The 25,167-nt window shown below is 42.9% G+C and overlaps 1 protein-coding gene across 4 annotated transcripts; it reads right to left on the bottom strand.

Moving 5' to 3' along the window:
• Positions 1–3,497: 3,497 nt before the first annotated feature.
• Positions 3,498–25,100, bottom strand: LOC117895162 (translational regulator orb2-like). Of its 4 annotated transcripts, XM_034802620.1 has the most exons (12): positions 24,103–24,325; positions 21,033–21,139; positions 20,542–20,936; positions 19,769–19,830; positions 5,835–7,349; positions 5,566–5,776; positions 5,239–5,504; positions 5,014–5,203; positions 4,835–4,906; positions 4,557–4,745; positions 4,090–4,490; positions 3,498–4,025 (listed from the first exon to the last, which is right to left on the bottom strand). In XM_034802620.1, the coding sequence occupies exons 2-12, from the start codon at positions 21,055–21,057 to the stop codon at positions 3,599–3,601; spliced, it is 3,753 nt and encodes a 1,250-aa protein (XP_034658511.1). In that variant the 5' UTR covers positions 21,058–21,139; positions 24,103–24,325; the 3' UTR covers positions 3,498–3,598. The 4 variants fall into 4 exon arrangements, with proteins under 4 accessions (XP_034658511.1, XP_034658509.1, XP_034658508.1 ...); XM_034802618.1 differs by lacking the exons at positions 3,498–4,025; positions 4,090–4,490; positions 4,557–4,745; positions 4,835–4,906; positions 24,103–24,325 and adding an exon at positions 24,777–25,100 and having other exon boundaries at positions 5,044–5,504; XM_034802617.1 differs by lacking the exons at positions 3,498–4,025; positions 4,090–4,490; positions 4,557–4,745; positions 4,835–4,906 and having other exon boundaries at positions 5,044–5,504; positions 24,107–24,322.
• Positions 25,101–25,167: the final 67 nt, after the last annotated feature.

Here is a 25,167-nt window from a genome sequence, read left to right as displayed (position 1 = left end):
GCAATCTTTTGTGTGGTTTCTTTCCACAAATTTGGCCTATGAGGTGGCTCCCAATGGCTGCTTCTGGGCTGCTGCTGGATTACGATTGCTTTCATTTCAGCTAGCAGCGGAAGCTGAGCCACCAGATGATCCTATACTGCACCACACTGGCCTCGGTCCCGACAGGCAGAGAGGGGCGACGCGGCTCTGAGCTCTGAGGAGGTGCATGTCCTGGCCCACAATGCCCAAGTATTGTCAGCTAGCGGATTGAGCTGTAAGAAGCACGTTTTCATCTGGCAACTCGAACTTCAGTCTCGATCTTTGTGACAAGCTCTGCGCTGAAAAGGTAAGTTATACACTCGTACGGACTCTGCCAGCAGCTCTACTTAAGCCCATGCTCGTTTTTGTGTGTTTTCAGTAAATCGTAAACGTTTCGTCATCATGGAGCTGAAGGATGAAGATTGAACGCGACTGCTGCAGCTCTCCAATGCAAAGATGTCCAATGGGTCCCAATTCTGGAATCGGCATCGTAGCCCAAGATTGGCGTGGGTGGTCCGTCAGGGCAACCTTCCCGCAGAAGATCAATGAAGGCTGGTGGGTCGTTATTGGTGATCCGAAGACCAATTCCTTGCTCTCCATCAAACGCCTACGTTCCAGCAGAAGGCCAAGGAGTCAATCTGGAGTTTGTGGCCGCCATGTGTGATTCCTATTTGGGCTGCTAACAGGAGTACAATGTCTCCATCGAAGTGGCGGATTTGCAGGCCAAGATTGACATAAATGTATACATATACATATACCATATACATAACATGTATACAAACATAACTACCCATTTTGTAAAGATATGTAATGAGACGATTTTATGTTATTAAAATAAATAGCATACTTTCGGGGTGCTCCAAAAGCAATAAAAAATTTTGAAGTATCTTTTGGGGGCTGGTTTTGTTCTCAAAAGTATAGTATACTTTTTTGCTGAAAATATTCGAATTTTAACTTGCGTATAACAGCCAAATCCTGCAGTCCTTAAGGTCCTTGATGCACTCAAGGGATACAGGATACTCTTCCGCTCCCGAGGATGCATGCCATGTCCTTATCCGACAGGACACAGCCGAGTTATAGCCTAGTGAGGATTCTAAAGAAAAACAACCTGAAAATGGCATTATCCTTAATGTCCTTGCACACGAAAGGATTGAGAAGGACCCGGCACATTGTCCCAATCACAGGACGGACTGGAATGTCCTTATCCGACAGGACACAGCCGAGTTATAGCGTTGTAAAGATTATATCTAAAAGCAACGATAAAATGGCATTATCCTTAATGTCCTTGCATCCTGAAGGATTTCCAGCGATCCGGGACATTGTCCCGATTACGAGGAGGTGTGGCATGTCCTGATCCGACAGGACACAGCCGAGTTATAGCGTTGTAAAGATTATTTCTAAAAGCAACGATAAAATGGCATTATCCTTAATGTCCTTGCATCCTGAAGGATTTCCAGCGATCCGGGACATTGACCCGATTACGAGGCGGTATGGCATGTCCTGATCGGCCTTCAAATAAAGGATAAAACAACAAAAAAGGCTCTCCTGTTGTTGTTGTCGATTTATTTTGTTGTTGTACAAAAAAAGTTGTTTTTGTTATTGTTGTACAACAAGAAAGTGTTTGTTGTACAACAACCACCGTTCGTTTGCACAGTGGCGCACCCGAGATCACGGCGGCCGCTTTTGGAACTAAAATAACGTAGTTCGAGATCTGACCGTTCAGAGTTGGGGCGCCACTGAGTGCAAAAAAATTCTTCTGAAAATGCTTCGCTCAAATGTAAATTTTCAGACCGAGTACCAGGCCAACAGAAATCAGCAGAAAGTAGCTGGTTTTTATGTTTTTTACGGTGACAAAAGCTGGTTGCTATGACACCGCAATTAAATTTTGAAAAAGCAAAGTAACGGCCAAAGTACAACGGCCACTGCTTGAACTAAAATAGCGTTGCAGCGCGAAAACTCAAATGTAAATTTTCAGACCGAGTACCAGGCCAACAGAAATCAGCAGAAAGTAGCTGGTTTACGTTTTTTTACCGTGTCAAAAGCTGGTTGCAATGAAACCGCATTATTTTTTTTCAAAAGCAAAGTAACTAAAAGTATGCACTACTTTTCTGAAGTTCAAAAAAATTATGAATTTGCACAGCAAAATACTGTAGCATACTTTTAGTTACTTTTTTTTTTTTATTGGCCAGATTTGTTTTGTTGTTTTCACCTTAATTTGTGGGTCGTTCGGGACGCGCGACGGCTTCCTGTAATCGGAAAAATGTCCCTGACTTAATGGAGTCCTTATCAAGGACTCAAGCATTTTTAGTCCTGTCATAAACAACATTTATCCCGATTTCTCAGTCCTGTCCTAAACAACATTTATCCCGATTTGTCGGTCATTTGTTGGCCGATCTGAGTGAGCCATTACTTTCGTGCATCGGAAAAATATCCTTTGTCCTTGAACAAGGACTTCCACAGTCCCATCCTTAGATATTTAGTTTTCTCGGCTAATTGTGCACCATTCCAGGCGTTTGACACTTTCCTGTGATCAGAAGAGCATCCTTTTCAAGGATCAAGGACCCTTTTCCAGTGAAATATTGTGTTTGTCCTTGGAGTCCTTACTAGGGCCCAGCCTGAAAGTATGCCATCATTTTCAAAATGAACCCCCCACAAAATAATGTATTTAAGCCATTTTCCTTCGTTTATTTATGTAAAAGATTTAAACATACAATGTCCTTACATAAATGCTTACATAAATGTTTACTACAATTATTTATTTTGTTTTTATTTTCCTTTTCACATTAGTTTGTAAATGATATTTCATAGTTTTTCAAGGGGAACTCTTGCAAGTAGTTTTGTTTCTCATTTGGCAAACGGAAGTACGGATTCGTTCCTGCTTAGTAGGTAGGTAAGCCTATTTGTAGTTGAGACGCTTTAAGTACAAATGTAGAATGATTGATGATAAATGAGACCACACCGGAAATAAAATCGATTCTTAAATATGTAAAATTCACACGCATTCTTAGCAATCTAACTGGAATACAATATACTTGTTTATATGTAAGTGATGCTAGGGAGGGCGCTAGTATATGCCTGCGTTATGCTATTGGAATACTTGTCACAGAGCGGCTGTTGAAGCGCAAGTCATGAGCCTGCCACTTGTCGGATAGATAGTTATTGTAAATTATTGTACGATTAGTTGTACAGAATACAAGTATTATTTTAGATTTTAATCTCACAACGTGTAGCTCGAATAACTTCGAATAGCTTTCTACAAAGTATAAATTAGAAACTATTTGCCTGCTCTTATTACCTCTAAGATATTTCTTGATTTTGGATTTTGATTTGGTTTGTTCTGGAGTGTGTTCGAAATAAGCGTTTAAAGAGTTTTATAACTTGTCATTTGGAATCAATCTTCGCTGCTCATCGTCTTCCTGCTCTTAACTGCTAAGTACACGTGGTGGGTGCCAGAGAGATCTGGATCAAAGCTAAGCTTGAAGTTAATCTCGTAAGTAAGATATCTAGTATGGAAATTGTTGCACACGCATTGTGTTAAATTCAGCTGATTTAAAAGAAGTGATGGTTCCCTTTTTGGTATTTAGTTGGGCGATGCCGGCGACTCGTCCTCGTAGCTGGGTTTGGCCAGGAAGGGTATGGTAAAGTCCACCATGTTCGGGTAGACCAAAAACTTGTTGACTGCCTCGCACAGCTTGCTCTCAATGACATTGGTAACAATGGTCCAGTCGACGGACTTGTCGCCCACTTGCGGCTTGGTGGATATCCACAGGCGTGGTGGCCCCCGGAAGCACACCCACACCCGATCGGAGGGCGGGGGCGGTATGTTTATTGTGCCACGCGCCACCATACCCTTGAGATCTACGCGCAGTGTCAGGTTGGCATTCATGTTCTCCATGGCGCGCTGCACGTACGGCAGCTCGGTGGCATATTGGAACAGATTTGAGGCGGCTATGCGGTCGACGATCTTGAAGATGCGTCGAGCGTTACCCGGGGAGTTCTGGAAGAATCTGAAACAATCGCCAGGGGCATATTTTAGCAGGAATTGAACCAGTTTAGACATGGAAAACTTACTCAGTCCCAGCTGCATTCTCCGCGGCGGCGCCCGGCGGTGTGCTTTCACTTTCGGAGGAGGAGCCACCGGTGCTCTCGCCATCGCTGTCGTAGATGGCACTCCTGCTGTCCACCGGTGTATCATCGTCACCCAGATTGCGCCGATCCTGAGGTAGATCCGTCGACGTCGAAGCGCTGGGACCGCTTTCTGCTCCCATTGGGGAGGCCTTGGTCTTGGCGCGGATACGCAGCAAATTGAGCTTGGTGGTCACTGTGATATGCGCCAGTCCCTCGTAGGTGAGGTCTGCATCCACCCACACGCCGCGCTCGTCCAGCATGGGCTGGGAGACGCGATGGCACAGCATGGGTGAGTCGCCCATATAGATATTCGTTATGATTACCTCCTCCATGAAGCTGGGCAACTGTGGGGAGAAGGCACAACAATCAAAGAAGATTCCACAATGGTTTCTTGGACTTGCTTCACTTACCTTAATGGAGTTTAGCTTCTTCTGCATAAAGTCCTTAATCCTCTCTTGGAGGGACGCGTCATGCAGCATGCTAAAGAGACAGCGCCCCAGCAGGACATTGGCCCAGACAATGCTGCCGGAGGGGCCCAGAAAGAGCGACTGATCAATGCCCTTCCATAGCTCATCTTCCTGGCGCTTGGCGCGGCGATTCTGTGTAGAAATTTCACTCATTATTAAGTCCCCGAAGCACTTCGCTCGTTCAATTGTAAATTTAAAGAAAATTAAATCAAGAGACATACTTTCTTTTTTTCTGCGCCATTCTCGAGGCGCGCACTTTTGGTCACTGGGATCTGGCTCTGACGGCAAGCTTTCTACATGGATCGAAGCAAAATAAATACAAATAAAAATGCGAAATCATAAAAACCAAAGGGGAAAGAAAACTACAACAGAAAAAGTGAAGGCAGAGCGGAAGCCGTACCTGGTAGACAGTCATGAAACGGACATAGTCCGCGGGATTTCTGGCCACATCGGAGCTCATGATCATGCCCTCGAATGTCTCTTCCTTTGGCGTTTCGGGTAGCAAATCATCCTCGGTTATCTCCTCGAACTCTACATCGGGTGTCTGCTGTCCGTCATTCATATTTGAGGCAAACGACACATCGCCCAAGCTCCGATCATCACTTTGAGTATCTTTGGGGCGCGCCTTGAGTCCCCCATTGCACCGACCATGCGCACAGCCTGCCTGGCGGCAGCCAACTGCAGATCGGTGTCCTCCACAAAACGTGCCATCGGCACCTGCAGATCCTGCTCATGGACACGCCCCTTGCTGGCGGCCTGGAAGCGGCGATACCAGTCCTCCTTCTCCCGATCGCAGCGCGTGAAGAGCAGCAGACGAACCTCATCGCCACAGGGCACTGTAATGTCGCTCAGCTCCGTATCCGGATTGACATTGTTCCGCAGTTGCTGCAGCTGCAAGTGAAGAAAAAGTGAAGTTTGAGCTGTGTTCTCTGGAGTTTGAGTGGAGACTTACGTCTGCTTGCATCACAGTGGCTGCAAAATCCTGTTTTTCCGCATCCTCGTAGGGTGGCGTTGAGCCAGGGGCAAAGGTTAGCGATGAACGTGCCTCCTTGGACTCCAGCTTGAGCGTTGTCTCCGACAGTGATTCTGTTGACTGACGAGCCGCGGGTGAATCACAAGTGTTCTTGATGATCAGCTGGATGGGATACTTGCGATTGAAGTAGCTGCAAAGGAACACGATTGTAAAGCAACAGGAATGATGAAGGGAGGTCCTTCACTCACCGCTTCTTGGCCAGTCCCAGGGGCAACAGCTCAATGCGGCACTCCCTTAGATCGTAGGAGCGATGATCGGTGAAGAGAACCTTCTTGCGATCGATGGGCTGCTCGTTCCACATGCAGCGTTTGGGTATCCTCGCTTGGGTGCCGGACATCTTCAGAATGCAGCCATCCAGCCGCACATAGATGGAGCGCGTCATGTGGAAGGAGAACGTGTGCGGATCGTAGCTGTCTATCTCGTTCATCCAGCCCGCGTAGGTCTTGATCGTCTTGTGCTCCTCCACCGAGGGGATCTCGCAGATGGGCATCTCCTCGTAGTTGGGTATCCTGAACATCACCCGCTCCGGATGCGTGGATAGCATGAAGTGCTCAAAGAGCCAGTGCAGATGCTTGCCGCAAGAGTCAATCAGAGCGATGAACAGAATGGTGGCGAACACGCCGCGCAGGAAGTCCTGCATCGGCAGAATCAACAGCACCACCATGGAGGCTCCCAGCACAACGGGCGTGGCAATGGAGGCGACTGTTCCGCGATGGCTACGCCAGCCGCTGAGGCTGACAAAGCTTCCTCTGGACAAGAAGCTGAGCCGCGACATCTCGGGCGGTCTCTCATCAAAGGTCACTGTGGATTCAGGAGCAGCAAAAGGCAGCGTCAAACTTGCACGTGGATCGGCCTCATTGCCCTCCTTTCCGCCATCCCCATCGTCCATAGCCTCCCGATCTGGTGAGTCCGCTGCTTTGGTCGCCATGGGCATCATATCCTCCAGCACCTCGACTCCAGACTCAATCTCCACATCCTTGCGGGCCAGCAGGATGCCCCGTTTCTTCACCTTGCCACTGGCAATGGGAATCTCCGTGGTCGTGGCCGAAACACTCTGCCTGGCCTCGGCTGCCGCCGCCTGCTGGCTGGTCGATGGCTCGCTGCCCGGCTCGACTACGTGGCGCCTGCGCAGAAAGCCGCTGCGCAGCGAGCCGGTTGGTGCAATTGGACTGGAGCTGATGTCCTTCTTGCTCATGGCTGCCGCCTGATGCTTGGCCTTCACCTTGGACTTGATGTGGGCCAGACCGCGGCGCAGGCGGGAACGTTCTGCACCCGCTACGGGTACGGCTGCGGCAGCTCCAACGTCGCCGCTGCCGAGGCTGCTGCTGTCGTGCTGCAACTGCTCGGCCTCCGCATCCGAATCGGAGTTCTGCTTATGTTCCGGATCCAGCGGCAGCTCTTCGCTGAGCGATGGGATGCACTCGGTGTCCGAGTCGGGCTCGGTGGGGCTCCAGCCAATGGACGGTGGGTCGGCCACAATAATTGGAATCGCGGCTGTTGTATGATGCGACGGCTGCTTGGACGACTTGATCTCCTCAAGGGTTTGTGAGACCTTGCCCTTGATCAGCTTCCAGGTGCCCACGCCCCCGCTGGTGTCCGGTGCCGAGCCTCCTCCGCCTGCACTGCTGATGCCAGCTGCGGCAAGAGCGGCTATCAGATTGGGGCCACTGGAAGTGGGTGAGACGCCTTCAGTGCTGCCTGATCTGTAATTTGAAATTTGTATTATTTGTAAACAGTTTGCTTGGATGTCATCTACATTATGTTTGGGGTGTGGGAACGGCTCTTGAGACGGGCACAAAAGTGGCCCTGAAAAGTATGCTATGGAAAAGGGATGCAAAAACTCATCTGCTGCTTCCCGAATAAAAGATTTTGTTTGTTTTATTATTCCAGAAAAAGTATTTGTTTTTGTTTTTATTTATTTGAATGAAGATATATGTTTGTTTGCCATTTTGTTGTTGGTTTTTACTTTACTTGATCCATAACCTCATCATATCCTCTGTGTGTGTGTTTGTGTGGGTGTGTGGGAGTGTCGGTTTTTTGTTTCATATCTATTTTACTTGAGTACAAACGCCGATTGTTGGTTGCTCTTTCTGTTTGTGTGTCAGGAAGGACGCATTTGAAAATGATCTTGCATTGAATATATTCTTTGTATATCGTATAATCGTATATGTATATTTCCATCATTAATACGGTTTTACGCACTCGTACTTTTGCTTTTGTAGTTAAATTATTTCAAATTTGGTTTTCAATTTTTCGGTTTTGTTTGAAGTATTTGCATTGAAGGACTGCTGATATTATAGTTTTCTATTACAGTTTCGATTTTTTCTTTATGAAGGGGGGCTGGGAGAGAGCTGCTTTGCATATGTGTTTAATATATATTTATATATATTCATTTTGGTAATTCGTTCATTGTTTTTCCCTCTATTTATTTTACGTTAGTACATATGTATTCATGTTTTCATGTTTATCTATCGTCTGTTATGTGGGGCTGGGGGAGGTTTTTTAACATTTCTCTCAACACTTTTTCTGTTATTTTGAATTGAAAAACTTCTGGAGCAAAAACACGCATGGAAATCGAAATGGTTTATAGGATTTCTCCACTCTAATCCGCACCTTTGTTGGGTCATTAGAAAACTACAAATTGTTTTTGTTTTGTTTCGTTCTTAATTTGTTTTCAACTTTAATTTTGTAAAAATTAAAAAATTACTTTTATGGAAAATTACTATAAAATATGGAATATTTCGCTAGTTTCTTGTTTTCTTTTCATACGCTTCATACAGATTACGTGTCTATATATATATATTTGATTTACTATATAGTTTTCATATCTGCCAACTTGTTTTTGTTTTCCGTTTGCTATTTATGTATGGTATGTATATGGTTTTTTTGTCGGATTTTTTAGTTTTTTGTTTTACTTGTATAATGCTAAAAAATTATATGCCTTTGCTTGGATTCGTTTTTTGTTTCTTTTCTGAATATTTTGCTAAAAGGAATTCATTAGTAAGGGCGCTCAATTTCAGTTTATTTGAAGTACTAAATCTTAAATATTGTACATGTAGATCTATACAATATACTCGTATGTACGCACGTATGTATGATCGCGTTTGCCATTCCGCGGCACAGGCGAAAAAGACAAATTAAAATGGAAGTACGAATGCCGATACGGCACGACATCCGCTTTACAGGCTACAATTTCTCAATTTAATGATTCATAAAATTCTTTAATTATGTTTAAAAGGTACCAAATGTTGTGTGTGTTTCATATTCTTAAATAACCTTGTCTTTTGCCATTTGTTTTTCTATTCATACTTTTTTCCACTGCGACCTAAGATTTAATCCAATTAGCTTTAAATGGTAATCGAATTCATATCTCTTTTAGGGGGGACTCGGGCGGGGATGATGCTAAATAATTTACTATTTAAAACGCGTTTGGTTTACATTATTTGTTTCGCTAACTACAAACCATACACTGTACAAAAATTGTGCTATGAAAATACTCATAAAATAATCAAATTTCACGCTCTCTTCTCTAGTTTTTTTCATCTCCAGTTCAATCAATCCGAAATGAAGAGTATTTCCAACATTCTCTCGAAGAGTTTCCTCAAATGCGGCTTAGGATTGAATAATGCACTACGCAGGGCTGGATCTATTAAGTGTTAGTGTTCTCTATATATTATTTAATTATTTTTAGCGTTTTTTTGAAGCAATTTTTCTTTTTTTCCTATTATTTTTCTTTCAAAAATATGCACTGCTTACGTTTTGTTAAATTTCATCAATTGTACTACATGTAAATTTCATATAATTATTAGGTTTTACTTTTTTAATTTTAAGCTTGGTATTTTTCGTATAAAAACACATATTGACCAATTTGTTGTTGTTGTTTAGATGTTCAGTAAACGTATTTAAGTTTTTAATAAGTTCGAATTCAATACTTTTCCTTTTTCAGAGTCTTTCGTATCATTTAAGTATTTCAATATATTTACTAACAGTTGTATTTTATTTTTTGCGGTTCAGCTAAGTTAAAAGTATTTTATTTACATTTTTATATCAAAAAAGTCCATACAAGATATATATATAAAAATAAATAAAACACAATTTACGTTATGTCCGTTTATTAATTGCAAAAACGTAATTTTGTTGTTTGTTTTTTTGTCCTATTTTTTTTTGTATAAATTGTATATATCAAATATTGTTTTATTTTTTTTATTTTTTTTTGTTGGTTTTTTTGTCATACTTTATTTATAATATGTATATGTATAAAAAAGAATTAAACAAAGTATAAAAATGTCTCAACGTTAAATCTACCAGGAAACTCTACTAGCAACTACAAAACATACAAAAATATATATTAAGAATTAGGCATAAAAAATATTCATATACTCGTATATAGGATGCCACATATAATATGATGGCATAACACTAGGATCCATATCAAAAAACAACATAAACATTGATCTATAACAAGATTCTCTATCGAACTAAAAGCTCGGAAATGGGATAAACTAAATGTCTTTGACTAATCATCTGCGCTTCTTGGAATTCGCTCGAGGGAACAGTTCAACAGATCAGCAGATCAGCGGATCAGCGGATCAAAGCTGAGACCCAATACAAAACAAACACTGAACCGATTCTTCCAGATATCCATTCCCATTAGAAGCGAAAAACATTGAGCGGGGTTCCTTCTCTCTCTCTCTCTCTCTGCATCTCTCTATTAACTTTCGTTTTGGTATATAGTAAAATATTTGTTTGATAAGTTACAGCTTTGATAGCATATTTAAATCGGTTTTTGTTTCTTTCGTTTTTTTTTGTGTAACATTTTAAACAGTTAAAGTATAAGGTATATGTTTATATAAAAGTATAAAAATCTATAAAATATTGAATTTGACTACATTTAAAAAACATCATCATTACACGCAGTTTTTGTTTTTCTATTCTTTTCAATACCGATTAACCGTAACCGTTTCAGTTTCCGCTTCCGCTTTGTAACAGATTTTGCCTTTTTAGAGACTAGCATTTCATTACTTTGAAAGTTTTAGAACAACGCATTTGTTTAAATATTTGCACAAAATGTATTACACTACATAGAGCAGGCGCCTGCTGTTTGATAATATTTAATTGGTTTACCTTCGATTTTTTTTTGTTTTTTGTTATATTTTTTGTTTTTTTTTTTGGTGTAGATTCTTTTGCTTTTTTAATACACATTATTTGGTAGTTATTACAAAAAATACAAATTAAAACAAACGAACGATCAAGTCCTCTAATTATGTAGTTTAAAAAATATATACATATATAGTATATATATATTTTATACATGATACATACATACATATGTCATAGTTTAATTGTAATATAAAAATTCTAGAAAAATTGCTATTAATTTGTTGTTTTTTGTTTTTGTTTTTGTTTTAATTTTCCTTTTCAAAGTGCCGCAGACGCCTTACACGCCTTCAACTTGAGTTACAACTTTTGCATTACTTGAATTTTATTTGGTTTACATTTCTGTTGTTTTTTCGTTTTGTAAAGAAAGCGCGAGCAAAAATTTGCTAATAGATTTGACTATCATATAATAATATATATGTATGTGTATATATCAGATATATCAGATACACATATGCGAATATGCACGTTTAAAAGTCCAAAGCAGCTTGGCCTTCCTATCATCCGTCCTACCTTCTGGGTTCTTTTGTTTTTGTTTGTCTCAAATTTCGAATTATTTAGTTTCGTAGTACTTTTGGTTGGTAGTATAGAAAAAAAAAATATCGTATTTCCTATTGTTTCTCCCGTTCGCTTCTACATTCCGTTCCGATCCGTTCAACAACTCGTATAAATTACAAAATAAGTTTGCCTGTTTTCCCCACATTTTCATTTTTGATAATTATCCACAAGTATTGTACTTAGTCTAGTAGATATTCCATTTGATTTCGCGTCTAGGATACCTTTAAAGGGAAGAGAGAACTTCTCAAGAACATGCATTTAAGTATGTATTGTACAAAAGAGCGAAGGCAAACCAATAGCTGCAGTAGAAGTACAGATTTTAGCTTTGGGATCGTTAATATTTAACTACTTCGGTTATACGATTGCACATATCATCATATCATATCATATGTACCTATATATAGTTGCGTTTAATACGTTTGAATTGTTGTTTATGAGATAGTATTGCACATAAGTTGTATATATTTTTTAGATTTCCTTTAGATGTTTTTTAGCATTTGTGTCTCTATGTCGCTGTTTATCATTTGCAACTTAATTTTTCATATTTGGTTTAATCCTCCTTATCTTCATCATCATCATTAATTCTCTCGTCTTCAGTTACAGATTTGGACTAAACTAAGTTCTCGAATAACAATAAGAGTAATAAAAAAAAGTGTATACAAAAAGTTTCTATATAAAAAGTTTGTCTAATACAAGTATTCATAGGGTTAATAATATATGTATGTCATATATCAAAATGGTTTCATACATTACAGATATATGTTTGTGTATATCTCTTTTCTAGAAATATCTTCTAGTTTTTCTTGCACTTGTTTTTCTGTGCAACACGCCCAGCAATCAATCGAAGGGTGCACATGTACCCGTACTTAAAACTTATAACAACAAAACAATTGGTGAATAAATAAGGCCAAGTGTGACATTAAACAATACAACAAAATCATAAATAAATCATAATACTGAACACAAGCAATTTGACTCTCTCTCTATCTAGTTATTAAATATTATTATTATTGTTTTATTTTTATTATTATTTCGTATAAAGCCAAATGGCAAAAATGCAAACAATTTTCAGTGTACAATTTGTTTATCGTCTCGTCAGGGAAGTCGACTAGTGTAAAATTCTAAATGAGCCCACAAATGATATACAGGGTCGTTCGCCATCCTAATCGAACAGTTGCGTATAAAAGAAGTGTTTCCAGCATTAAGGATAGTGCGAAAATCGTAGTGTGCACCGCCCATCTGGCAGTAGCTGGCTTAAGTGTTTCTCGTTTTTCGAATGTATTCTTCGTACGATTTTCGCATCTCAAGAAGTTTCACAATGGAGGGGCAGAAATCGTTATCATGCATACGTTCTCCCCTCCATTGATGCGACAAAAATAACGTGAAGTGGAGGAATTGCGAGAAGACTAATGTGTTCTGTAACCAGACTGTCAGCAGCGTAGTCGGTAACAAAAGTTAATACATATTAAAAAGTGTATGAAAGTGTTGCCAAGTGTATATAATCGATTTCACAGTTTGGAGAAATATCCAAGATATTGAAAATATTGAAAACATGAATTCTCGAATATTCATGAGCGTGTGAAAGTGTAGAATAGTGTAGTAAGGTGTATATAATCGATTTCAAAAGTTGTAGAAATATCAAAGATATTGAAAATGTTGAAAACATGAATTCTCGAACATTCATGAGTGTATGAAAGTGTAAGAAAGTGTAGTAAAGTGTATATAATCGATATAATATAATTGGAGAAATATCAAAGATATTAAATGGTGTGTGGTTAGTCTAAGTAAATGATCGATATTCTGTTGTGTAACATTTTTGGGTCAATCTCTTCATAAGAGCAGTGCTCTATAATTAGACTGGGGTCCGTTTTCGGTTGGCTGGTTACCGTATCCGAGATACAGTCGATAACAAAATCGAAATGAATGAATTCTCGAACATTCATGAGTGTATAAAAGTGTAAGAAAGTGTAGAATGGTGTACTAAATCGATTTCATATGTTGGAGAAATATCAAAGATATTTAAAAAGTGTATGGATTAGTGAACATAATAACGCAGAATCTATAAATCGACGTGCTCATACTTTATAGCGTCGATTTATAATCGTGTGGGACGTTTCCAAAAACAACAAAATCTCGTTTTGGGTCGTTTTAGTTGTGTCTTTTGAGTGTCTAAGAATTTCGCTGTAATTAGCGGGGATAAAGGAAGAAACCCCTCATTACAACGTTCTAGTGTGTGGGTTAGCATTTCTTTTGCTCATGTTTTTTCACAATTTAGGAACTTCAAGGAGGATTCTTTGACCCAACCATGCTCACTTATAATTTTAGGACTAGCCTCGATTGGCATACTGAAGATGGCCTCTAAGGTGGTGGTATAGGATAACATTATCTACGAGGGGTATACATCATATCATATTACAATAGATGACACTTGCGAGGAATTTTTGGCTGACTAAAGGAAGTATCTTGAACATACCCTTTGCATTCTTTGATTTTTGGTGGTCCTTTGTGAGATAAAATGGCAAACTTTGATGGATTCACCGAGAGTAAAAAAATAATGTACAAAAAAATACTGTGTAGGCGTCTATCGAAACGAAAAACTAAGATTCCATACAGATACTATAAAAAGAGAGAGTTTCAAAAAGAACAACAACAAAAAAAAACAGTACCCGATTGCTAAATAAATTAAAACTAAAACTATGTAGGCGAGTGTTGCAAGAAATCATTTCTAGACTCTGGCGGCTGTTCCACCTGCTAGCCACATCCCTAGCCTAGCGGTTGCTTTCTCATTGCTGTTTTCTGTCTAGAATTCACAGTCCAGTCTGACAAATGTCTTTTGCTTGTGGGAGTGTGTGTATCCACGTGTCTGTGTCTCGTGTTTCGTTTCGCTTGGTGTCTTCTTATATGCTAATTTACGAATTTCTCGAGCCATTGCTCCGGCGGCTCCTGCATTGGATCCACTGGTGCTGCTGATGCAGCTGCAGATGCCATGGCGTATGCGTATGCTGATGTGGATGCTGCTCCCGACTCCTGCTCTAGCGTTACTGTTGTTGTTTTCGTTATGGGTCTGGGCACTGCCAGCGCTGCGTCCAACAGGCGGTGTCGCTGCTCTCTCTGTTGGCGTCTCTCGTCGTGCAGCGCGGCCTACCAGCGCCGCCGTTAACACCAGCGAAAGGGCACGGCACGGGGCCGGTCGGCGCCCTCCTTGACCAGAGGCTTGTGATACTCCCTTCCAGGACGCGAGTGGATCACGGCCCAGCAGTGCTCGCAGTAGTACTGCAAGCAGGTCACGTTGGCGCAAAAGAAGGGCGCGAACTTGCCGCCGCATCGCTGGCCCTCGCACTCGTCGCACATCTGATCGTCGAGGACATACGGCTTCACCTCCACCCGCTTGTCGATGTCGCCGTGCTGTAGCTGAACGAAACGCGCCGAGATGGCGGCTATGTAGCTCTGTTGATTGGAGAAGGCCACGCGGCCGGCGCCCTTGGGGTACTTGAGCTCGGGATCGGTGTCGATGCCGGCGTAGCACACGCCTCCGTACAAGCGGTCCATGATCATGGCCAGCTCGAAGGCCTTCAGGGGACGTGGCACACCGCCGACGAACACCGTCTTGCGAGGGTCCAGCGACATGGTGGCATCCAGCACGTAGTCTGCGTCGGCCAGGCGCCATGGGCGGATCTGCACGGCCTTGTCCTTGATGGTGGGCGAGGAGACGCACAAGTAGAGCTTGTCCTCGTCCGAGATGCAGGAGTCGATCAGCTGCTGCACACTGCTCTCGTCCTGGAAGAGCAGGAAGGCGTAGCCCTTGGGTGGAAAGTACGACTTGGACTCGGCCTTGTGCGGCCAGTCGACGACCAGCGGTCCGAAGCGCCGGAACGATGTGGTAATCTCATCCTCGTCGATGTCCGGTGGCAGGCCACCCACGAACACCTTCCGCGAGAAGCGGGCCGTGCTGTCGCCCGCACCCTGTCCCCCGTTGCCACCCTGGATGGGCGAGTGGGGCGAGTGTGGAGAGTGGCGCGACGGTGAGCCCATCTTCAGGGCATTCAGATAGGCCGAAGGATCATTGGAGTTGGCCGCTATGGCCATGGCATCCGCCTCGCTCAGGTGCTTGGGTCCACCCAGCACCCGCATCCTGTCCTGCAGCAGGGCCAGATTGTTGTCCCCGTTGTTGCCCAGCGACATGTTGCGCATGTACTCGGTCAGCGAGTTATCCATGCCGCCGCCGCCACCACCACCGCCTCCTCCATGATGCATCTGCCCATTGGAGGGCATCATGTTGCCGTAGCTGTTGCCCATGTAGGGCGCATCTCCGCCACCAGCGGCACCTGCCGAGGGCATGCCACCACTGCCATTCCCACCGACACCACCATTGCCAATGGACAGAGTGGGTATGTTCATGTGCCCGCCACCGCCGGACATGCCACCGTCTCCCATGTGCGATCCTCCGTAGATGGCCGTCGGGGAGGTGCCCTTGATGGGGAAGGATATGCTGCGTCTGTACTTGGGCGACACGCCCGACATCTGCAGCGGAATGGGCGAGATTCCACCGCTGCTGCAGCCCGCCTGTGAGCCATTGTACGGAGATCCACCGCCACCGTTGCCTCCACCCGGGGACGAGGGACTGTGCGCTCCTCCATCTCGCAGCTGCTGCTGCTGCTGTTGCTGCTGATGATGATGATGCAATGCACTCAGATTCGGAGATAGCTGCTGTTGGTGCACTTGCTGCTGCTGTTGCTGCTGATGGAGGTGCTGCTGCTGCTGTTGCTGTTGCTGCTGGGGCGGCGGCTTGCTGAGATTGAGATTGGGCGGTAGGCCGCTGCAACTGCAGGGAAGGACAACAAAGATGAAGAGAGGCTTTTACAACATTGGCAATTTGAATGGATGATGCTTGTGGAGTGGAATTGATTGATTGTCTGTGATTCGGACTCCGATTTGGATGTATCCTTTATACTACTATGTTTTATATCGCATTATAAAAAGGAGCAATTTGGTCAAAGATTTGCTTCGGTTAAGTACTAAAATTTACAACAGAATAATAATGCATTTGTATGTGTATGTGTGTGTGGTGGGTGTGTATGCTTAACCCATTGCCGCCCAGCGTTCAAAATAAATTAAAGCACAAATATTCGAAAGAAACATTTGATTCAATCAACTGATAAGATGTTTCGTTTTCCGGTTGATATATGGTCGGGGTCTTCTTGGAATTCTATATAAAAATATGTACTACTAGTGCAGATATCGCAGATATTTTACATTCATATTTTACAACACACACTCTCACAAAACGATGAAAATTTGCACTATTCTTGGGGGTTTATTGAGGCACTGAAACATGTACTTGCAGTGTCTTTGAAAGCTATGCGAAAAGAGTGTAGGGAAAACTACTAGAAAGTAAATTATTGCTCTTGAAACGATACAATAAGAATAATTGTAGCTCTCTATGCAAATCTTTCTTTCTGCAACTAGATTTCTGGTGTGTCTACTACAAAAGTCCTCAATCAAATCTTGAATTGCTCCTTTTTTTAGTATTTCTTTATATATTTTATATATATATATTTTTATAGATATCTCTTTTAGATCTGTTGTTGTTGTTGTTGGCGGTTGTGGTGTAGGATTGCTGTTGCTGTGGTAAATGGTGTGGGTGGTGGTTTTTGGTGGTGGTGGCGGTGGGTGGCATTGGTGGTGGTATTGTTTTTATTTTGGTGGTGACTTGGTTTGCTAGAGATCCAATCGAAATGAAAATTTGAATTACGCTGGCGTTATTTTGTCGTTGTTGTATACATATTTGGCGATTTAGAAGGCAGCTCGTTATGGGATTTTGTTTTTGGTTGGTTGGTTTTTAACGTTTTGTTGTTAGTTTTTTGTTTGGCACTGTGCTCGCGATGCAAGAAAAACCTTTGCTTTGGTTTGGTTCCCTTTCGTTTAGGGGATTTTTCAACACTTTCTTAGCTGCTGCTGCACTGACACTGGTTTAATGGTTAGTTCTCGAAGGAAACGAAACGGCCCAGAATAACAAACAAAACCGAAACATACAGAGAAAGAGATGTAAAGATAGATAGATAGATAAAGAGAGAGAGAGGTAGAGAGAGAGCGAGAGAAGATAACAAAAGAAATCATATACCGACGCGTAAAGTGGTGGGCGGCAAGGGGTTAATACATATCATATGTAAATGTATGTACATATGTAAATATGTATGTATATGATAATAGAAAACTAAACTAGTTCAAATCGTTATGTTGTTGCTGTTGCCGCTGCTGTTGGTGTACTTTTGTGGGGCTATTTGTTGGTGTATTGGCACTAACATGCTAATGGATTGAACAACAACAAAAAAACCAACGCACTGCATGTCAAACTGTGAGGCCGGCCAAGACGCGAGACATGAAATTGCATGGAAACTTTTCATTTTAAATATTACAAACACGTTGCCAGCTGAGGCAGATGATGGGATTGGATAGCGGGGGCAAAGGCAAGGCAAAGAAAGGGTTTTTAACTGCTGGTTGCTGGTTGCTTCCACTGATGCTCATGATGATGATGATGTTGTTGTTGATGATGAAATGTGTCTGTGTAACAAACATGCTGGAACGTGTACAAGTGTAAATAGATAAAAAAGAAAAAAACAACCAGCAAACAGAGGGGGAAAATGGATGGAGCTGTTATGGTGGTGGTGGTAGTGATGGCAGCAACGGTACCCACCGATGGTGGTGGCTGGTGTGGTGATGGTGTCGTCTGCTAGGCTTTTGATAAGAGTGTCGCCCCCTTAGTCAGGTAGGTAACAAGAGCAGCAACAGCAACAGCAACAACAGTAACAGTAACAACCCTGACAAGAGGCTGGCGATAACGACAGTGGCAACTGTCGACAGGGGCGACAGTGTTGAAAAATGCAATTATAGAATGCAATTAGCTCTCGAAACTTAATTAAAAATGTAACGGAAATGAATCCAGAGAGGGCGAAGAGGAAATGGAAACAAACTAACAAAAAAGGAAGAAACGAGCATGACAACTGCCACAAGAGAGCTTAGGGGTTGGAGCCGTGCAATGGCGCATAAAAAATACGAGAAGGAAAAAAATGGTTAAATCTGATTGACACGAGAAATTGAAAATCCGACAGCAAAAAGTCTTTAAGAATACATCGGATACATAGGATACTCGTACTTGTACTCGTATCTACAGTACACACGAAAATCAATAAAGCGAATCAGGCGCAATGACGTCAAACGAAGGGAGGAGGCAGCACAGCTCAGCTCAGCTCTGGCTCGGAGGCAGGCAGACTAAAGCTCAGGTGGTAGCAGGAGAACCAGAACCAGAAATCAAACAGAGCTAGACTTGCTGCTTTTTTAATATTTAAAATGAGAAATGGCGAGAAGCCCGCCAATGAAAACCACCCACACATATACAATCACAGAAACAAAACTTTGGCGAGACGACGGGCACGTGACGTGACGTTGATGGGACACAGAGCCAGAGCCGAGTCCCCTCCGAAACCCACTAAAAGGAACCAACACCCACACGGCCAGACGGGGCGGCACTTGAGCTGAAAGTTGCAGACGGACTTGGGCCTGGGCAAGGTGGGAGGAGAAAATGTTGCATGTTTGTAGGCAGCATAAACAAAGCAGCCTTAGCCTAGCCTGCACTCCACAGATGCTCCACGTAGAGCACAACTACAAATGCAGTTGTTGGGTGACAAAGCAACAAAAGCAGTCCAGGACCAGCCTGGCAGGCTGCAAGGCTGGCAAGTTTACGGCCATTGGCAGTCAACGGCAACGCCGCCGAGAATGCATTAAAAATGCACAAGTGGTGCAGGACTCGTACAGAAACACACAAAAAAATCAAAGTCACAAAACTGCAGTAAAGTCATTTTTTATGTCCAACAACCCAACGGTCAACGAACTTGGGGTGAAACATAAAAAAAATTCCATAGATGTACGAATGTAAATAGTAGGAAATGCTCCAATTGGGGATAAATAAATGCAAAAACACAACTCCTATGACGAGCAAGCCTTTTGGTTGTTATCCAACACTCTTGGATAGGTACTCCAAAGCCAGCAGCTGCCAAACAAAATTAAATGTTGGAGGCATTTCAGAAACTGCTTCAAGAAAGCTAAGCTGATGTTCCGTTTAGATTTGAAAGAATTCCCTGCACTCCGCAGCAAATACTGCAATTTCCCTCACTATTATGTGTGTATGCTGTATATGTACGAGCGCGTAGTATTTATGCATGCAATTTGTATAGATGTGTATGTGTGTGGCAACAACAAACAACAACAACGATTATGTTAGGGCGTTTTCAACTAGTTTTTTCGTTTTTTTGTTGGTTAGTGTACATTTAAGTAAAGTCCCTTTCCCCACCCCGAGAAAAGTAGGAGAGTGTTGTAAAATGTAAGCTTGTCATGTGGGGGGAGCACTCACCTTTTGCGATTGAAGAAGCCACCGCCTTGCATGTAGTTATTGCGCAGATTTACTTCTTCATTCTGATCGGATCCAATGCAGCGACCAGGCAGCGTTCAAAGGGAATGAAATGAAAATAAAAGAAAAGAACATTTTGCAACAATGAGTAATATTGCCAAATGATTTTGCAACGAGCACATCTGTTGCAAGTTTTTGGCAACGTTCCGTTCGTTTGCAGCGGTCAAATATTTATGCGGACCCGTTCCCGCAAAAATAGACACAATTTGAATGACAAACACAGACACGCGCGCCCACCGCTCGCACCGCTCTCTGGCAACAACAAAAGCGAGTAAAAAAACTTAATTTTCTGCTCTTCAAAAAGTGAAACCATTACAGTGGCAGTGGCAGAGTCAAATCAGAGAATAAGTGTACTACTAATTTGGGCAACCAAATTCTAATTGGCAACTGCCTGCCGCACCGACAGACGAACGAGCAAACCGAATGAACGACTGAAAGATCGCGGCGGCGCGTTCTGTTCTGTATAATTTATGTTTAATTGCGATAAATCGGTGGTACGACAAACGAAACGAAATGAATCATAATTTGAGGCTTTGGATTTCTTGATAACAAATGAGAGAACGCAACGGAAAACGTAAACAAGAATGAAAGAATGTTTAGGGGGTCGATCGGTTAAATACCCTGTTTTTTGTACCGGCCATAAATCTGCTAAACGTTGGACATTTCTTTCGACACCCTCGCAAACGATTGCTGCAATAATTTGCATTGATACTCACGCTAAAGAGTGCCGCTTGCATCTGCTGGTGCGAGGGGCTGCTGGAGAGGGAATCGCACGTCATGGCGGCGGCATTGAGGCCCATGCCGTTGTTCTTCATGCCCAGAAGCGTGGGTGAGGCATCGCCACCGCCACTCGCACCACCGCTGGGACTGTGCGTGTTCTGGTGGAAGGACTGCAGGATGTCTTCCAGCGAGTCATCGTTGGCATTGAAGCGCACTGTGATCGGCGTGTTGCTGTTGCTCAGGCCGGGCGGCGACTTGGATGATGATGCTGTCGTCATGCCGCCACACGCTGTGTTCGAGGATGTGGGCGATGTGGCTGCGGATGCTGACGCGGATGTCGATCCGGACAGGTTGCTATTGCTGCCACTGGCACTGCTTGTGGCACTACTGCCTGTAGGAGGGAAGGGGAAGTGGAAGTAGATGGGGAAGAGAAACCAGGTCTGTTGTTAGACATTTGCCATCCGTCACACTTTCTGGCTTCCCTTACCCTTTGGTAACTTGAGCGAGTCCATGGTGCCCGCACCAATGTGGGTGTTATACGGCTGCACTTGAGCTGCCCCGGGGGCTGCGCGTCACTTCAGCTGTTGCCTTAGCCTACATAGAAAGTGGAGCAGAGCAGCGCACGTTGGAATTCGGTTTGGAATTGTCGAGCATATGTGTATATCCATCCAAAAAAACATCAATCAGTCGCCCGGCAAATGTCGGCAAATGAAAAGAGAAAGAGAAAAGGAGAAAAAGAGGGAATGTTAGATAAGTTAATCATATTTTGTGCTCTGTACAATCGGTTCTTCGAAATGTCAACACGTCAACCGCCGCATCTCTCGAGCCTCCACCTCCAACCGAACGTAATTGCGTTTAAAAATAAATAAAGCATGCGGAGGAGAGCCGCCACACCGCCACACACCACACAACAAAAGCAAAAACTGTTTGACATTAATTTTTATTTTCCTATTTTTAAAACCCTTAATATAAGTATTTTACCGCTGACCGTTTGGCCGTTGGTATTTCTTTCTGGCCGCGCCTCCACTCACATTGAAAATGTACAGAATAGAATGGAATACGAACAAAATATGCACTTTTAATGGAACTTTATATACAAGTGTGTACAATCCGAATACATATTTTCTTGTGTGCTTTATAGGTAACCCCCAGATTATATTTTATCTGATTCATCATTAGGGGAACTTGCAAATTTATTCGAGTGACGGACGAGCGCGTTGTTGGTTCCTTGTTTATGCAGCCATACGGCAAAATTGACTATCAGTTCACGTTCCACCTTATATCGGGAACGACGAAAATGCGACGATAAAATGAGCCATTAAATGTGCAATGGATACGGTAGTACGGGGAAGGGGGGCAGGCAACCACAACAACCATCAATCACTATCGATAAGCAAAGTGTTATTTTTTGTCTAAACTTTTCTCGATTTTTGTGTTGTGTTGTATGACTAATAAATGTACAGAGATATGGCCAGATAATGGGGCTAGCGGTCTAAAATTGTAGCGCAATTCAAGTGAACCAGAAATACCGGACCAACGATGTCGGCGGGGGATTACAATTGATCGCTTTTCCAATTACAAAAGCCACCCCCGAGGGCAAGCGCTTGTAGTGGGGCTCCAGATGTCGGTCAAATATTTACAAACATTTTTACAGACATATGCTCCATGCCCTGCCCATTTTGCATACAATATCCAATTTCCCGAGCTGCGGTCTGGTCTAGTCCGGTCCGTTCCCGTTCCGTCCCGTCCCCTTTCCGTTCGTATACACGCACTTCATTCTGGTTTGCGCGACCGGAAAACGTCTATTGTTCGGAAAGAGGTGGGGGGGTGGAATGGAACGAAGTGGGATGGGTTGTTCAGTAGGGGGGGTTTAATTAGTTAAATGCAGAGAGACAACAAAATTGTTGTGCCAATGAAATGGCTCACTCAGGCATGAAAAACTGACCGAAGGTGCCACCGCACCCCCTACTGCCAAGCCCGCCAGCCCAACCACCCACTGAGAAAAACAAAATACCCCAAAATAAGAAAAACAGGCATAATCAATACATAATTTTGCCCTACAAACGAGAAGAGAGCCCCAAAAAAACCGAAGACGAAACGACGACGTCGCACAGCAATAACAACAATGACAGTAACGCCCCCGTAACACACACACAAGCAAACGCGAGTACGCACACACACACACACTTGAAAAGTAAACAAGTGTGTTGTGCCGCCAAAAGCACAGACAGCTTGGCTCAGCTTCAAGAGGGCACACGATAATCTAGAGATGGGGACTATGGGGGCTGTCAATGTCACGTTTTAATTGGAAACATACAACAAACACTCCCATCATACATTTGTGTTTCCTATTGTACTAAAAACAGATTGTTCTAGAGATGACAGATGTTACACCTGTCAATGTCACTATTAATCTATCGTATCTAAAGATCAAAGTCATTATTCACTGGAAACAATAAGCTAGATATCAATCGTATATTAACAAAATGGAATCTGTTTCTCCCAAAAGTAAAAGGGTAAAAACTAATCTTTACAAACCTACTCGATAATAGGCAGTACTTAACAGTACTAGTTATAGTTTGCTTTGCAGCAAGCATCTCAAGACTCAAACAATCGCCCATCTCTAGCTGCGCTTTTATTACGCGATGCAGTAATTCTGTCCGTCTGCCGCCTGTGTCTGTGTGAGTGCAAACAAATTTGGTTGAAAAACTCTTAGCAAATGAAGTTTGTTTGCTGCTTGCCTCCCCGCTGCTTTTTGTGTGTGTGCAGTTCTATTATCACGTCTGCAATTAGACTTAAGTAACTGGGCCAAGTTGCAGCTTTTATCCAGATTTCCACGCGCCCACCCTTGGCAAGGGAAGATAACTTGTACTAGGGGGTTGGGGTCTAGGTAGATTTTTTTAGGGGTTTATTGCGGTCTTTGCTTTGCTCAACTGATTCGTTGCCGTTTTGCCAGTTGCCCCAATTTCAATTGGTTACGTACGTACACATACACACACACACACGCGCACTATGAAATCTCTGAGAGATGGAAGCAACCCTGGTTGGGAGCTGCGCGAGTCCGAGGAAAAAGTAGGCCAAATAAGTCCGAATTTAAAATATGATTTTGACAGGTGCAAATGCTACGCACAGCAGCGAAAATTCCGCACTAATAAACTAACCTTTTTGTTCTTTTTCGTATTGTTTTTTTTTCTTACGTTGCTGCAACCGACACACGATGCACGGAACGAGAGGCAGACGACACACGAAGGCGCACACGACGACGACCGAAACTTTCAGGTGCAAGTTTTCTTTTCGCGCTGGTAAGTGTGTGTTACATTTCCGGGGGTGCTCTCACTCACACCAGCAAACACTCGCGAATCTGTGACGTAGATGGAACTACTATGTGTGTTTTTCTTCTCTCTGCTATTATCCCTTTTTTTTTCTCTTTTTTTGCAACAGCAGCGAAAATTCCCTTGCTTTGGGAAATCCCTTTAGCTATTATGCGATGCAATGGCTTTTTCGTTATGAAAATTCGTTGCTTTTTATGCGCAGGATATTATTCCACCTTCCACGACTTACTTTTCGATACACTGCAACGAATTTTGCACACACGGACACACTCACGTTTTCGGAAAAATTTGGAAAAGCACTGTTAATTTGTTAAAAAACTTTCAACTATTTACACTAGAATTTTGTAGAAAAACTTCCAATTTTAATTTTTTTCCGAGCTGCTGCTCCCGTCCGCTCGCCAGCGAGACGACTGTGATATTGAAAGATTTTTCACTGCTGCCTGCCAGTTCAAACGGTTTGTGTTGTCGTCGACGTCGTCGTCGTCGTCGCCTACTTTTCCGACCGACACGCACGAGAAAAATCAATCATTTTCAGTTGTTTTGCTTGTTGTTGTTTCGAGCTTTTCCAACAACAACAAGAAGACAGCTGCTCTGGTCGCGCTGCAGTGGCGACGGCGCAGTGATGCCATGTAAGCGAACTGCTGCATTACAGCAATCGATACATCGATATTTTAAATGCTCGCAATCGTGCCGTCCGCCAAGAACATAAATAAAAAGCTAATCAATTTGCAAAAATTGCAACTAAAACAATGTTTTATTTGCCATTGCAGCGCTATTATCTTATGTAAATGAATTAGATATCTGGCAACCTCACAGCTGATTGTCGCTGCAGCAACAGAAAAATAAATGCAGGCAGCCAAAGAACACAAGACAAGCGAATCGAATTATATAAAACTTACAATATCAACAATGCAGCAGCTCAGCTCCGGAACGCAATTGTTTAATGGTGGTACTTTTTGTTTATATCAGCCACCAGCAGCAACTTTTGTCACCCACACACACACACTCGCGCTGCGAAAAACTGCTGCTCGCTATTTGTTATTATTCTTTGTCGATTTTTTTTGTTTTTTTTTATTATAAAAAGCGCACCCACAAAATATTCGCGCACCCAAATTTGATAGACCCGACGTGTGGTATTTGTTATAGATTTTACGAAAATATGTACATTTTTAATTGTGTTTTGCGAGAACGAGAACCGAAGAGACAAATTCTAAACGTCGCGACGTACAAAGCTTGCTGCTCCACAAAACAAACAGGTGCAGAAGTGGGCGCTTTTCTATCGAAACTTGT

Source organism: Drosophila subobscura, chromosome J (genome assembly GCF_008121235.1).
Source record: "Drosophila subobscura isolate 14011-0131.10 chromosome J, UCBerk_Dsub_1.0, whole genome shotgun sequence".
Classification (NCBI taxonomy): domain Eukaryota; kingdom Metazoa; phylum Arthropoda; class Insecta; order Diptera; family Drosophilidae; genus Drosophila; species Drosophila subobscura.
This window is presented reverse-complemented; position numbering and strand designations above follow the sequence as displayed.

Coding starts and splice junctions, on each gene's coding strand:
- LOC117895162 (XM_034802620.1), bottom strand. CDS start 21,057: ATGGACTCGCTCAAGTTACCAAAGG. Junction 5,505..5,565: donor CCACTGTGATGCAAGCAGAC/GTAAGTCTCCAC, acceptor CTTCACTTGCAG/CTGCAGCAACTGCGGAACAA. Junction 4,746..4,834: donor ATGGCGCAGAAAAAAAGAAA/GTATGTCTCTTG, acceptor ATTTCTACACAG/AATCGCCGCGCCAAGCGCCA.